Genomic DNA, 13,413 nt, shown 5'->3' with positions numbered 1-13,413 from the left:
TGAGCAACCAGAGGCTGCTGGGTGGAAAAGGCAAGCTCCTTACCAATGCAGCCCATGTTCCTTGTCAAAGGGAAAACAGGCAAAGCACTCTGGGGTGCTACATAATCATGGCATCCTCAGTGCACTTTCTAGGAGCATTTCATTCTCACGTATCCTGGAACTGCCGACTGAAACGGACACCCACTCCTTGGCAGCTCTGCTTTCCCTAGGACCTCAGCACCCTTGCAGAGCTGAAACAGTTTTGCCGTGTTTGAACACCCACAATTTCACAAACGGAGAATCTCCCTGGCAATTTCTTTTACCCAAAAACTCCCCCCGAATTTATATAACATACCCAACACACCCTCACTTCAGCAGAGGGGCACCTCCACTGTTGGATGGTTTCCCCAACCTAAGTAATGTCCCTTGATTTCAGTACACGAGGGCCTGTCCACCCACCCTTTGAGCTCTGAACCATGCCAGCATCTCCTCGTACCTCTTCTACTGCTTCTGTGAGTCCTGCCTCGCCTGGGGCCAAGTCCTCCAGATCCCCTCTTTTCTGGATGGCCTCCAAGATGAGCTTGCTGTGCCGCAGGATGATCTCCATGGCTCTGCTTTCACTGTTGGCCACTAAGGATGAAAAGTAAAGGTATTTAAAAACACAAAACCCAAGGAGAACCTGAAGGCCTAAACTTTGCTTAGCTTTGTCCAGCTCACTCCTGGAGCTGAGCTGTTAACAGCAGGAATGACTCCTGTAGGGCACAGGAAACAGCAAACAACTGCAGGCAAGCTTTGGTTATACTAATTGCAGCACTGACACCCAGCATAAAACCCTAGCAGACCTCACTTCTCACTGCTTGTCCAACTTCGGGTGAGAAAACCAGGTTTTCCAAAGCATGTTGCTGAAAGAGACAGTGACAACCTCAAGAAGCAGGCACAGTTCTCCCAAGACTCAGGATTTCTTCTCCTCTCCCCACAGTTATAGACATCCCACTCCGACTTTTGCAGAAAAACAGGCATTTCTAGGCACAATTTGCCTCATCCAAGCATAAAAAGCAGCAGGATGGCCAGTGCTGGTTTCTCCAGGTTGGGCACAGGGGGCATGGAGGAGGCGAGTTTGGATGGAGACAGCTACACCACAGGCATCTGACAGCAGGTACCTACAGGGTCGGTATGGGCTCTGCACAGCCCCACAGGACCACTAACCTGAGCACCCCTCACTCTTGCATGAGTTTTTTGGGGGCAAAGCACAGTTTAGGTTTTAAAGTAGGAAATCTCCAAGTCAAAGGCCAAGGCTCTGGGGAGGATGGTGTGGTGGCTGCACAAAGACCTCAGATGAAACCCCTGCTTTCAGCCTGATGGGCCTGCAGCTGGTTATTTCTGCAAGATGGTGGCCAGGTCTCAAAACCTGAAGGCACAGAGCCACAAGCAAAGCCACTTGTGTTTGCAGACCAAAGGGCTTTTCCAACCAATCAGCTGTTTCACTGAGGACATGGGTGTTGAGAGCCACTGGGAAAAAAGGGGCTCCCGTTAAGGGAGAGGGTGAGGAGTCAGAAAGCAGCTTCTGCCAGCAGCGAGAGAAGCTCAGGGAGAGCGTGAGAGGGACACCAAGGCCGTTACCTGCTTGGAAGAAGAGCTCTGCACCAGGTTGTTTCCGGATCTGCCCCATGAGCAGGCTCAGTGGTGCAGGCTCCTGCACAGCCAGGAGCAGCTGCCAGATGGCACAGACAGACACGGACTGATCCTCCAGCGCTGCTGACGCAAGGGGGGCAAAGCCACCAGCCCCACGCTTCACAGCCTGCTCCATCGCCTGCGACAGACCCACAGTGAGGCACTAACACTGGGTCCCATCCCTCTGCCTCCCAGCACGCTCACCCCAAGACACAGCCTTCCCTTGCTACCCCCCGCTGAAGACCTGGCTCACGGTGCAGCTGAACTGGTGACGTCCTGGAAGCCCAGCTCTGCACCCAAACACATCACCCATTTCCCCACCTCGTTCCAAAGCTGAGCATCTCTCCTCAGTGCCCAAATCAGCCACTTGTACTTGCCAGCCTTCAGCTTCATACGCATTACCTGCTTCACTCCCATTATGGGTTACTAATGAATCATCAAATCAAGTCCTGCTGGAGGACTGCTCTGAACCAAGCCATGACAGGTAGCAAATAAACTCCTCAGGACTTGTTAGAAGTGCATGTGTTCAGCCTTGAGAAAAGAAAGCTCAGGGGAGACCTTACAACCATGTTCCAGTATTTAAAGGGTGGCTGCAAAGAAGATGGAGACTCCCTTTTTACAAGGAGCCACATGGAAAAGATGATGGGCACAAGTTACTCCTGGGGAGATCCTGACTGGACATAAGAGGAAAATTTTTCAGTGAGAACAATTACCCATTGGAGTAGTCTCCCCAGCAAAGTGGTGGATTCCCCAGCGTTGGACACTGTTAAGACTCAGCTGAACAGGATGCTGTCCAGACCATCTAGTCCAGACCATGTTTTTGCCAAGAAAGGTTGGACCAGGTGATCCTTGAGGTCCCTTCCAACCTGATATTCTCTATGATTAAAGCTCAGTACTTGCTTGCACACATGCAGGAGACTGCTTACCTCCCGCTCAGCAGGAGCCAGGCTCTGTGCAGCAGAGATGCCCTCCAGCAGCACCTCACTGTCTGTGAGGAGCTCCACTAAGTTTTCTCGGTATTGTCTCAGCAGTTTGGCTCCATAATCCTCTGGGCTCCATTTGGCTGAATGCAAGTGAATGAAAATAGGAACAGCTCAGCTTGCAAAGGGCTTCAGAGTCAGGGGAGAGCAAACAAGCCAAGGTAGCCAGTTCTCCTTGGGTCACTAATGCTCAGCACACCTGGATTTGCCTTCAAGCACAGGATGAACATGACAAATCAAAACTTCTCCAAATCAAAGACAACACAGAATATCCTCTGCTCCTACATGCCTTCAGAAATAGATCTCTGGCACCCAAACACCTTCCAAGACTTGGTCCTGATCTGAGCCCAGAAGAGTCTCAGTTTTCAGCCATATTCAGCTGGTAAACACATGACCTTGTCTGTGAAGACAAGGCCTTCCTCCTCCCATATCTAATTCCAAGCTGGGACTGCTGAGGTTTGCCCTAATGAATCTGAGAAATGGTCAGTCTAGAGTAACATCACAACCCTTACTCCACAACAGACTAATTCAAGAAAGGGGAACAGTGTTTATAGAGGGTAACAAAGAGACGTGGGCAAAGTATACCATGTACCAAAAGTAATATATGATTGTATTTGTCACCAGATCAGTTGATAAATAAAACTGGAAATCACCAAACAGATGAATCTGAAGAGGATTTTTTTCACTGTGGGAGTTACTAAATTGGAGAAGATGCATAGTTATACTTTTATAGGAGAAACCAAACCAAAAATCTGTAGTTCATCCAGGACATCCGTGCACGTTTTCCGTGTGTGCTTAGGTCTTGTCATCATTTTGGTTCAGTACCAAACAGAACAATCTCTTGTTCACACAGCACCGCTTGGGAGAAATGCAGCTAAATACAGACAGCTTGGTGAAAAGGAAACACAGGCTTGGGACCCAGAAGATACACAGTGCTGGGTAAGAGGAGAGAGCTCTCCAGGATGGGGAAGGAGATAGTGACAGGCTCTGGGACTCACCAATGCAAGATTTTAAACCAAGATGAAAAACTTCCCAAAATCCAAAGATTTCTTGGAGACATGAGTTACTCCCTGGCAGAGCTAAAGGAAACTCACTAAGCACTTGAGCTCTGCAGGGTTTAGGTATGACCTGGATGTGCCCCACAGGGATTAGGGAATGGTTTACAAATGAAAAATATTTCCTCTCTTCTCCCATCAGAATGTTTCTGGTTTTGTTACCTAAATTTCAGTTGTTAGGAAAGTGCTCTCAGCTCTGCTGCTGCACCAAGGTGAGCTCCATCACCAGAGCACACCCTGTGCCACTGTCAAGACGTTCCCCTTTCTGCTAGCAGGACAGTACAGGATATCAATAGATGCCACCAGTGGCTCAAATCATTCCCTCCCTCTTCATTTTCCTGATAAGAAATATTTGTGCTTCTGTTTGTTCAAGCTGCAATTTGAGGAGATTCAGCTCTATGTAATTAAGGAATGCTCCTCCTTGCACTGGGTATTACCACTAGATAATTAACCATGTTGGGAGTCTGGTGTTTTAAGAAAGCAGTCGTGCTTAACAAATGACAAAGCAAACTGCCTGTCGGGAATGTTTGCTACAGAGGAAATTATCAGCATTATGAGCACAGTTTTGCTTTCTATTAAACACTCATTTACATTTCACTGCATGTTAATTTAGCTTTTAATTTTTATGGTGAAATTTGCCTCTCTCTGAATTGCTCTGGGATGTGCCTAAACCCAGAACTTGGAAAGCTGTTCCACCATTCATCTCAGGAGTCCCTGAACCACCATGGGCAGGCAAAAAAAAATGAAACCCACCCAAACAAGCAGGAGGGGACTGACTGTCTAAGATAACTATGTCTAATGGAGACAGTTTGTGTGGGGTTCCCATCCCCACACTCTGCTCCACACAGGAGACCGTGAGTCAGCAACCACACTGTGCAGAAACGCTACCTGAGTCAAGGACAGGAGCTCAGCCCAAGTAAGCTCTCCCCACAATCTCCCCCAGTCACAAGGAATTCACAAGGACAGCAGGCAGGTAAGACACTGTCTGTATTTAATGTCAAGACTGACTTTGGGGAATTTTTAGGTATTTGCTTTCAAAGCCACCAAGTACCACAAGTTAAAGTCACAAAAGGACCAGAGTTTGGTAAAGATGCCTTCACCTGTGAAGCATTTATTCTGTGAAAATTGTTCTGTTTATTACAGAGACTCATGCTGCTGCTTTTAAGTGACTCAAAACCAAAAATTACTTTGATACTGGAGGGAACAGCTCTCCTGTTTTCCAGAGATGACATCCTAGTTTCTACCCTGTCAGTGTCAAACTGAAAGGAAGGAGCCAACAGGCTTCTGCCCCACACTGCTCATTTCATTGCAAAGCAGGGGCCTTCTTCCTGGCATAGTGCTCCTACCCCAGTGCTCCCAGTCCATTTTTGTTTGAATAAAACAGCCATCCCGTCCCCTTACATGAAAGCAAGACTATAAGAGCATGCTGAAGTCCAGAAAAGTATTCAAACTTCCTGGCAATTCCCTCAACTAAGTCCCCAGGCTCTGAAGTTTAGTACACCCATACCTTTGCCATCAGAGATGTTTGCTGCTGCCACCAAGTTGTCTAGCAGAAGGTGGAGACCAGGGAATGATGCTTTCACAGCCCCAAGAAGTTTGACCAAACTTTCCACTTTCAGGGTTTTCTCTTCATCCACCTTCCTGAGTAGATTGTCCACAGCTTCCTTCTGAGAGCTGCCTCCACAGCAATCCAAAACCACCTGCAGCAAAGAAACAGCCAAGAACCTGTTTGTGAGAGCTTCCTACAAACTCTTGGGTCTGAATAGAGATCACAGAAACAGGAACAGTGTCACAGTACCCATGACTGCAGTAAATCCATACCCACTGCTTCCCCTAATTTGATTACCTGGGAGGTGTCATGAAGTCCTAGTTACAGGAACATCTAAACACATCCCAGGTATATCTAACGTGTCACCCTGAGAATTACCCTGGTGGGTTCTTCTGCCAAGTCCAGCTGTTGGAAGTGGCTGACAAGCCACTTCCATTTCTTTTCAAAAGGAAACAAAACCAGACTTAAAGACGGGGTGAAAACAGCATTTCCTTCAATATTTTCAGCAAATACTTGGTCAATTTGCAGTCTTTCCCTTGTCTCCCCATTTTTTTTGCTTGTTGTCAAAAGACAGAGATGAACATTAGAAAAACCCACAACAAAACCTCTCATCACTTATAGAATCATGGAATCACAGACTGGTTTGGGTTGGAAAAGACCTTAAGATTATATAGTTCCAACCCCCCCTGAAGGACTTTAAGATCATCTAGTTGCAATCCCCTGCCATGGGCAGGGACACCTCACACTAGACCAGTTTGCCCAAGGCTCTGTCCAACCTGGCCTTGAACACTGCCAGGGATGGAGCATTCACCACTTCTCTGGGGAACCTGTGCCAGTACCTCAGCACCCTCACAGTAAAGAGCTTCTTCCTTATATCTAACCTGAACTTCCCCTGTTTCAGTTGAAACCCATCAGCCCTTGTCCTATCACTACAGTCTCTGATGAAAAGTCCGTCTCCTCCTCTGAACTTGCTCCAACAGCTCCGTGTCCTTCTTATGCTGAGGACACCAGAACTGCACACAGTGCTCTATTAGAGGGCCAGGATCACATCCTTCCACCTGCTCGTCGTGCTTCTTTTGATGCAGCCCAGGACATGGTTGGCTTTCTGGGCTGCAGGCGCACACTGAACCTGGCTCATGTTCAGTTTCTCATTGACCAGCACCCCCAAGTCCTTCTCCGCAGGGCTGCTCTGAATCACTTCTCCGCCCAACCTGTAGCTGTGCCTGGGATTGCCCCAACCCGGGTGCAGGACTTTGCACTGTTAAACTTCATGAGGTTGGCATTGGTACATGTCTCAAGCGTGTTCAGGTCTCTCTGGATCCCATCCCTTCCCTCCTGTGTATCAGCTGAACCACAGAGCTTGGTGTCATCAGCAAACTTGCTGAGGGTGCATCAATCCCACTGTTCATGTCACGGACAAAGATGTTGAACAAGATCGGTCCCAACACTGATCCCTGAGGGACACCACTCGTTACTGGTCTCCACTTGGACATTGAGCAGTTGACCACAACTCTTTCCGTGTGGCCATCCAGCCAATTCTTTATCCACCGAGTGGTCCAGCCATCAGATTGATGTCTCTCCAGTTTAGAGACAAGGCTGTCATGCAGGGCAGTGTCAAATGCACAAGTCCAGGTACACGACGTCAGCTGCTTTGCCCCTATCCATCAGTTCTGTAGCCCCATCATAGAAGGACAAATTAATCAAATGATTATTTCTATGATGAGGCCACATGAGACATCTCTTAAGTGAGATGCAGTCACTGTGGCTTGGAAAGCTCTAGTAAACCAGTTTAATCCCTACAAGGCTGCTAAAAGGGAAAGCCAGGGGACAACACCGGCTGACCCCTCTCTGCAAACGCTCTGCTCCTGAGCATTTGACCTGTAGGACTGGCACAAACTCTGCAGGTCACCAGCCCAGTTCCCTGCTGTCACAAGCACTACAGTACACAGCCCCATTAATAAAACTAAGATCTGTCCTAAAACTAGTTATGCTTTTGTTCCCTTTGCACTGGTTGGAAAGTCCTTCCACAGCCTCATTCCCCTGTTAATTCATCTCATTTTCAGATCAAATTTATTCATGGCCAGTGAATACCCACTTCATGTGCCAGCATTATCTTTTAGCTTAAAAAGCCTTCTAAACCCTCTGTGGTTTACCTTACCCTTCCTCTCCAGTTTCTTTATAAGAGCACAGTCATGTTCCCTCTCACTCTTGGTTTCAGCTGTCTAAATAAGGCAACTCCTCTCTTAAAACAGCTTCTCCACTCCCATAATCTTACAACTCCTGATGTCTCTGCTTCTACACGAGTTCACCTTTTTTGAGCAAAACTGGACCTGCACACAGACATTTCTCATGAGGTCTTAATTCTTAGTTCATGTTACTACATCCAAATGCAGACCCTTCACTTTGACTACCATGACATTCAATTCTCACTACTTAATTGGCCAGCCATGTAATTATTCTCCCTCTTGCAGATCCTCCTCTGTTTGGACAAAAGATGCCAGTTTTGCTCATCAGCAAGTTCTCCAAAGCATGCTTCGGTATTTTTGTGTCAATAACATTAGTGTTAATAATAAGTAAGTGCCAAGAATCCCTCTAGCAACCTTGCTCCATCCTGTCAGTCTTACCTTCAGCACAATCTGCAGTTAACTCCCAATAAGATTTATCCTTTTTTGTATCACCACTTCCTCTAGTTCAACAATTTCCTCACATGAAATTCAAATGCTTTGCTCAAATCCAGACTGAAGCAGAAAAAAACCCAAACATTTTATCTCAAATGAAGTTTCCAGGTCAGGCAGAAGCAATTTTAACATTTTTTGCTGCATTTTATCCCATTTTTTTTTTTTACTTACTCCCATTGTCACAACACACATTCCTGTGCACACACAGAGCTGACTGCCTAGACAACTGCTTTTACATCTCTGTCCTGGTCATCAATTGAAGGGACCACTCAACTTGGAAAATACAGGAATAAACCTTGCTGTCACTCTCACAGCCACATATGGCAGCTCTTCCTGTCTTGAGCTGTGATCTCACTTCAGCTGCTGTTTGTGTGTTTCTCCTGGACTGGGCACCAGGCTTAGCTGTGAGTTTGCAGGTCATCTCGTCTCATTATTCTTTTTCTTTACTTGGTCAGACAAATGCCTGTTGCTGTCACGATACACACTGTGATGTGCCACAAGCCTCTCTTCGTACCTCTAAAGTACATTTCTCTGCCTGTTGGACATTTCAGCCATTCCCTGTAGGTCCTAATACTCCTCCTCGAGTTATCCATTCACTCAGGTCTGTGACCTCTCATACAAATTCTCCTCTCTTGTTCAGGATGCAAACTTCAGACAGTTCTCCTACCTTTAACATAAAAGAAACTAATCCAACAGCTCCTCCTGCGCACTCACCACCACCTGATCTCACTAATTAGTTTCTCTCATTTCTAAAGATCTGTCCTTTTGTAGCCAAAACTCTGTTAGTGAACCTGTTGACATATCCTCCCATCTAATTCTCACTGAGCTGACTCAGGATCACTCAGCCTGAAGTCCTGAACACAAAAACAGGTACAAGAGCAGCATCATTTTGGGGAGCTCATGCTGTAACCTACCACTGCTCCCAGGTTAGTGTCAACAGGTGCAGAAGTGATGTCCATGGCAGTGGGAGATGCAGCACTGACACTTTGAGACTTATTTTGACACCAGTGGGTGGGACAGTCAGAAAACATCCCCCCATTCTGCTTGCAGCAGGATTTCTAGATCTTGATCTTTAAAGTCCTTGATCTTTCCAACCCAAACCATTCTATGATTCTCTGTCCCAGCTCTGAAGCAGTTTGGTTTGAGCATCAAGCTGTGTAGGCACTGGAGCCAAAGGGGAGGGAAAGCACATAGCTCAAAAGAGCCTGGATAGAAGGAAAGGATGAATATTTCTACCATGTACTCTGTTGCTCCAGGCTCAGGGCTGTGGACTGGTCGCTCTGAACTCTGCAGCAACCTAAGCCATAGGACACCATGTGTGAGAGGCTACCTGCTCTTCCTTTGTATCCAGGTTTATTCATTTTAAGTGATAATCTGCATCCAAGCCATCCCCCAAACCCTCCACCCTACCTCCCCACACTACAGAAACACTGAGAAAGCCACAAAGTTAAGCACTAAAAAAAAAAAGAAAAGAAAGAAATGCTAGGTAAAATTTTCCCCAAACCCCAGTTTTACAAAGAGGCTTCACAACAGATCATGTACATGTTTTCCAGCAAAGAAAATCAGACTTGCTCCATGCACACCTTGGACCAGGTACAGGAAGAACCCTGCTGCCTAGAAAAAAGGCTGTCACACTTAAAACTCCCTCGTCTTCCTGAATAAATGTGTAGCTAACGTGGCAGTGACTGTGAGAAGAAAATGGAGTGTCTTGTCTTTAGGAGCCCTTGGAGAACTAGATCCTATCTCTGCCAGCCCAGAGCTCTGCTGCAACACTGGATCCATCAGGTAAGATGAAACTTTCAGAGGTGGCTGCTTATTCCATCTTTCTTTTCCCAGGGCTGCACCTGAGACACCAGAGATCTCAAATGCACTTATGCCATAGGCCCACTGGTTTAATCAGTTTAACTTCTGAAATAATTAAGCACTTTTCCACCTGTCTGGGAGGCAAGAAAAAAACTCTAAACAAATAAAGGAAGCCTGCAAAAAAGGAACACACACACCCCCGAGGTCATTCTACACTTGGCAATTCTGCTTTATTTTCCTGTGCCACAGCAGAGACAAAGCTATGCACCCAGCCCCACTGCAGTGCTCCCCAATTATTATTACCTGGGAACTTGGGGCTAAAACAAGAGCATGAAGGGATTCCATGGAGAGAAGGATTTTGTATTTGGAGCAGAGTTTGGAGGCTCTGCAGCAAACAGAGCATACAGTGACTGAAGAGGCTAAGAAATAGCCAACGTCACCCCTTCACCAAACAAGGCTGGAGTCCCCTAGTATATGATGCAATCCAAGGCTGTTTCCTGTGCCCAAGGAGCACAATTATGGTAGCAGAACGGTCTGGTGCATTGGTGGTTGGGGTTTTTTGTTTGTTTGATTTTCAATGGAAGGGAGATTTAAAATGGCTGCATTTTAACTACTTAATTTTATGAAGACAAAAAGGGTGCAGGGAAAACAAATAGAGATATATGAAAAATCATCATCTCCCTGCTGCTGATGCAGTTCTCATGGCTCAGCACCAGGCTCCACCGTGCAGGTCTCTGCTGATAGCCACAGTATCCCCAGCAGACACTGAGCCCTTTCCTTCACACACACCTCGCTCCATCTTCTCACATCCCCATTCCAGGCTGAGGAATGCTGCTCTGAGAGGGGAAAATTCATCAGCTGCCAGTCACAGCCCAGCCCACCAGGAGAATAATAGAATCCCAGACTGGTTTGTGTTGGAAGGGAGCTTAAAGCTCCTCCAGCTCCAACCCCCTGCCACGGCCAGGGACACCTTCCAGTAGAGCAGGTTGCTCCAAGCCCCTGTGTCCAACCTGCCCTTGAACACTGCCAGGGATGGGGCAGCCACAGCTTCTCTGGGCACCCTGTGCCAGCGCCTCAGCACCCTCACAGGGAAGAGCTTCTGCCTTATATCCAACCTGAACTTCCCTGTTTCAGTTTAAACCCATCACCCTTTGTCCTCTCGCTGCAGTCCCTGACAAAGAGTCCCTCTCTGGCATCCTTGTAGCCCCCTTCAGACACTGGAAGCTGCTCTGAGGTCTCCATGCAACTTCCCTTCTCCAGCCTGAACAGCCCCAATGTTCTCAGCCTGTCTTTGTACAGGAGGTGCTCCAGCCCCTGATCATCCTTGTGGCCTCCTCTGGACTTGCTCCAGCAGCTCCATGTCCTTATGTTGACATGACAGACCAGGACAGGAGGTGTGCAGGCTGCATGCTGCACACAGCATGCCAGGGCACCCAGCAGGTTGCAGCTGCACAGGCAGCGTACAGCCAGCTCCCCACAAAGCACAAAGGAAATCTTTTCTCCTTGTGGCTTCTGCAAATCAGTATACATAATGCAACTGCTTGCAGGAAAACAACAGTTCTCCCACCAACTGCTGCATTCAACATATCAAACACATATTTTTAAAAGTATCAGTCAGTGAATGTGCTGCTCTTGCCAGGCAACTGTGTGATAGGAGCCAAGAAAAGAGTTAATGCTGGGAGAGTCAGCTAAAAGGTAAGCTGATGACCACCTACACAAGGACTTCATTAGCAAGCAGGAAGCAGAGAGGTTATTAGTGGTTCTGCTGAAACCAAACCACTACAGAGCCTTCTCCTGGCACACAAAAAGGCATTTTCAGGGTCTACAGGAGCACCAGGCACCTCTCCTGCTTGCCGGGCAATCTGACACTGCACCAGGCTGTGATCATGCTGAGGCTGCCTTCACAGCTAAGCTCAGCACAGAAGGACCCGAGACAACACTTGTGCAGTCCGTGCTGTGCAAAAGGGAGATGAAACTGCCAGGAGAGGCAAGCACATCACTTGGCAAACCGAGCGGTGAGACACTACCCCACAGACACCCCCCCTCACCCACAGCTTTCCTTAGTTCAGATTGTTTTACCCGCTTCTCCGAGGCAGTCAGGAATCCCTCTTCTGCTGCCTCCAAGAACTCTAGGATGGGGCTCAGCTGTGTCACGCTCTGGATCAGCTCCTCCCTGCATTCCAGCAAGCGAGCAGTCAGCGTCTCTCCCTCATCTGTGCTCTCTGGGGGGAAAAAGGATTCAGAAACACAAAGTCAATCTGAAGGAACTGACAGGCTCCCGAAGCAAGAGAGACTCTGTGAAAGATCTAAGTGAATAGCAAAGCTCATCCCAAGCACAAGCAGCAGAGGAAAAACACTTTACTATTCTCTTTAAACTCTATGAAAGGAAAACGTCTCATTTATCTAACAGAGCACAAAGCCATAAAGCAAGCTGGAGGTTAACACCAGGTTTGCAAGGCCACTGCTTTGTGTCAGACTCAAGTAAAAAAGGAGCTTTCAAACCTGAGGCTCAGCTGTGCTCTGACCCATGCAGCCATGGATCGATCCAGCCCTGCAGGCAGTGATGGGGAGAGCCCTGCACTGCCCACACCCACTGCTGCGGGATGGAAGTGCTCCAGGATCTTGGCCAGTGTGAAAGAAACCTCCTGCATCTGAGTGAGGGCACAGGGTTTCTGGAGACCCACATTGCCTATAAGGTTGCCCACTCACTTTGCCAGTGGCTGCACTCAATCCCCTACCTGCTTGCTGCAGGGCTTCTCCACTGCCCTGTTCCCTCTCCAGCAAAGCCACTCTCAGCTTGGGATTTGTGTCTTGAAACAGCTTCAGTAAAGACACGAGGGTCTGAGCATCCAGGGCCTGAGTATCCAGGGACTGAACATCCTTCACTTTGCTCAGCAGCTTCTTGAACACTGACTGTTCCCCTGTCTCTGCCAGGCAGGAAACCAGAGCCTGCAACACAATGGGGAAGGTTTTAACAACAGAATCAACTGCCCTGTACAAACTGACACAAAAAGCATAATCCTGGGGCTTTGTTCAGAGGACAAAAACTTAAAACAACAAAATAACCACATAGACACCCACCACTGAACTCGAGCTCCAGTCTGTGGCCACCAGACCTGTGAAGGAAGGAAGCAAGCCCTGCCCTCCAGCAGCAAGTCCCACAGACTGGAGCTGGTTCCAGCACCAAACATCACTTCATGTCTTCCCCTAACAGCCAAATGCCAGTAAGAGACCTAATAAAACATGATTTAATCACCATTACTTTGGAAGCCTAAAGCCAGGGCAAGGGATACTGGTTTTCACTGAAGAACAAGGGGAGATACTTGCACAGAAGGCAGAGAACAGTTTAACAGGAATCTCCATCCTCAAGTCACAGTGGAGTTGCATCTCCCAGAGAGAGCTTTGAAGAGAAGGCAGCAAACCTCGCATTGTGGGCTCTCTGCATGCCTGGCAACCATGCCCAGAGCTCCAAAACCCACTCCAGCGACCCGAAACAGTGACCAGAGGCAAACATGCCTGTGCAGTTACGGAAATAAAAGGAAGAGAAACAAGCTGAAACTCTTGCTCCCATTTCCCTGGAGCCCTTTAACGTCGTAAATATTCCCCCTGAAGACACACACTCTCCAGCTCTCCAGGAGAGATGCCAGCCTTTCAGAGCAGGCTCCTTTATCAGAGACTCCAGGGATGCTACAAAAGTA

At 47.8% G+C, this 13,413-nt stretch overlaps 1 protein-coding gene across 1 annotated transcript in view; it reads right to left on the bottom strand.

Annotated features, from left to right (window-relative positions):
- ZBTB40 (zinc finger and BTB domain containing 40) overlaps window positions 1–12,664 on the bottom strand; it is a gene marked incomplete at its 5' end in the record, with an annotated part of 24,937 nt that extends 12,273 nt beyond the window's left edge. Inside the window, 6 exons of the mRNA XM_010021320.1 lie at window positions 476–609; window positions 1,600–1,789; window positions 2,577–2,713; window positions 5,193–5,385; window positions 11,795–11,937; window positions 12,454–12,664. Coding sequence (XP_010019622.1) covers window positions 476–609; window positions 1,600–1,789; window positions 2,577–2,713; window positions 5,193–5,385; window positions 11,795–11,937; window positions 12,454–12,664 — 1,008 coding nt within the window. The remainder of the gene's footprint in view (window positions 1–475; window positions 610–1,599; window positions 1,790–2,576; window positions 2,714–5,192; window positions 5,386–11,794; window positions 11,938–12,453) is intronic.
- Between the last annotated feature and the right edge of the window lie 749 nt (window positions 12,665–13,413).

Source organism: Nestor notabilis, unplaced genomic scaffold (assembly GCF_000696875.1).
Source record: "Nestor notabilis isolate BGI_N333 unplaced genomic scaffold, ASM69687v1 scaffold6519, whole genome shotgun sequence".
NCBI lineage: Eukaryota > Metazoa > Chordata > Aves > Psittaciformes > Psittacidae > Nestor > Nestor notabilis.
This window is presented reverse-complemented; position numbering and strand designations above follow the sequence as displayed.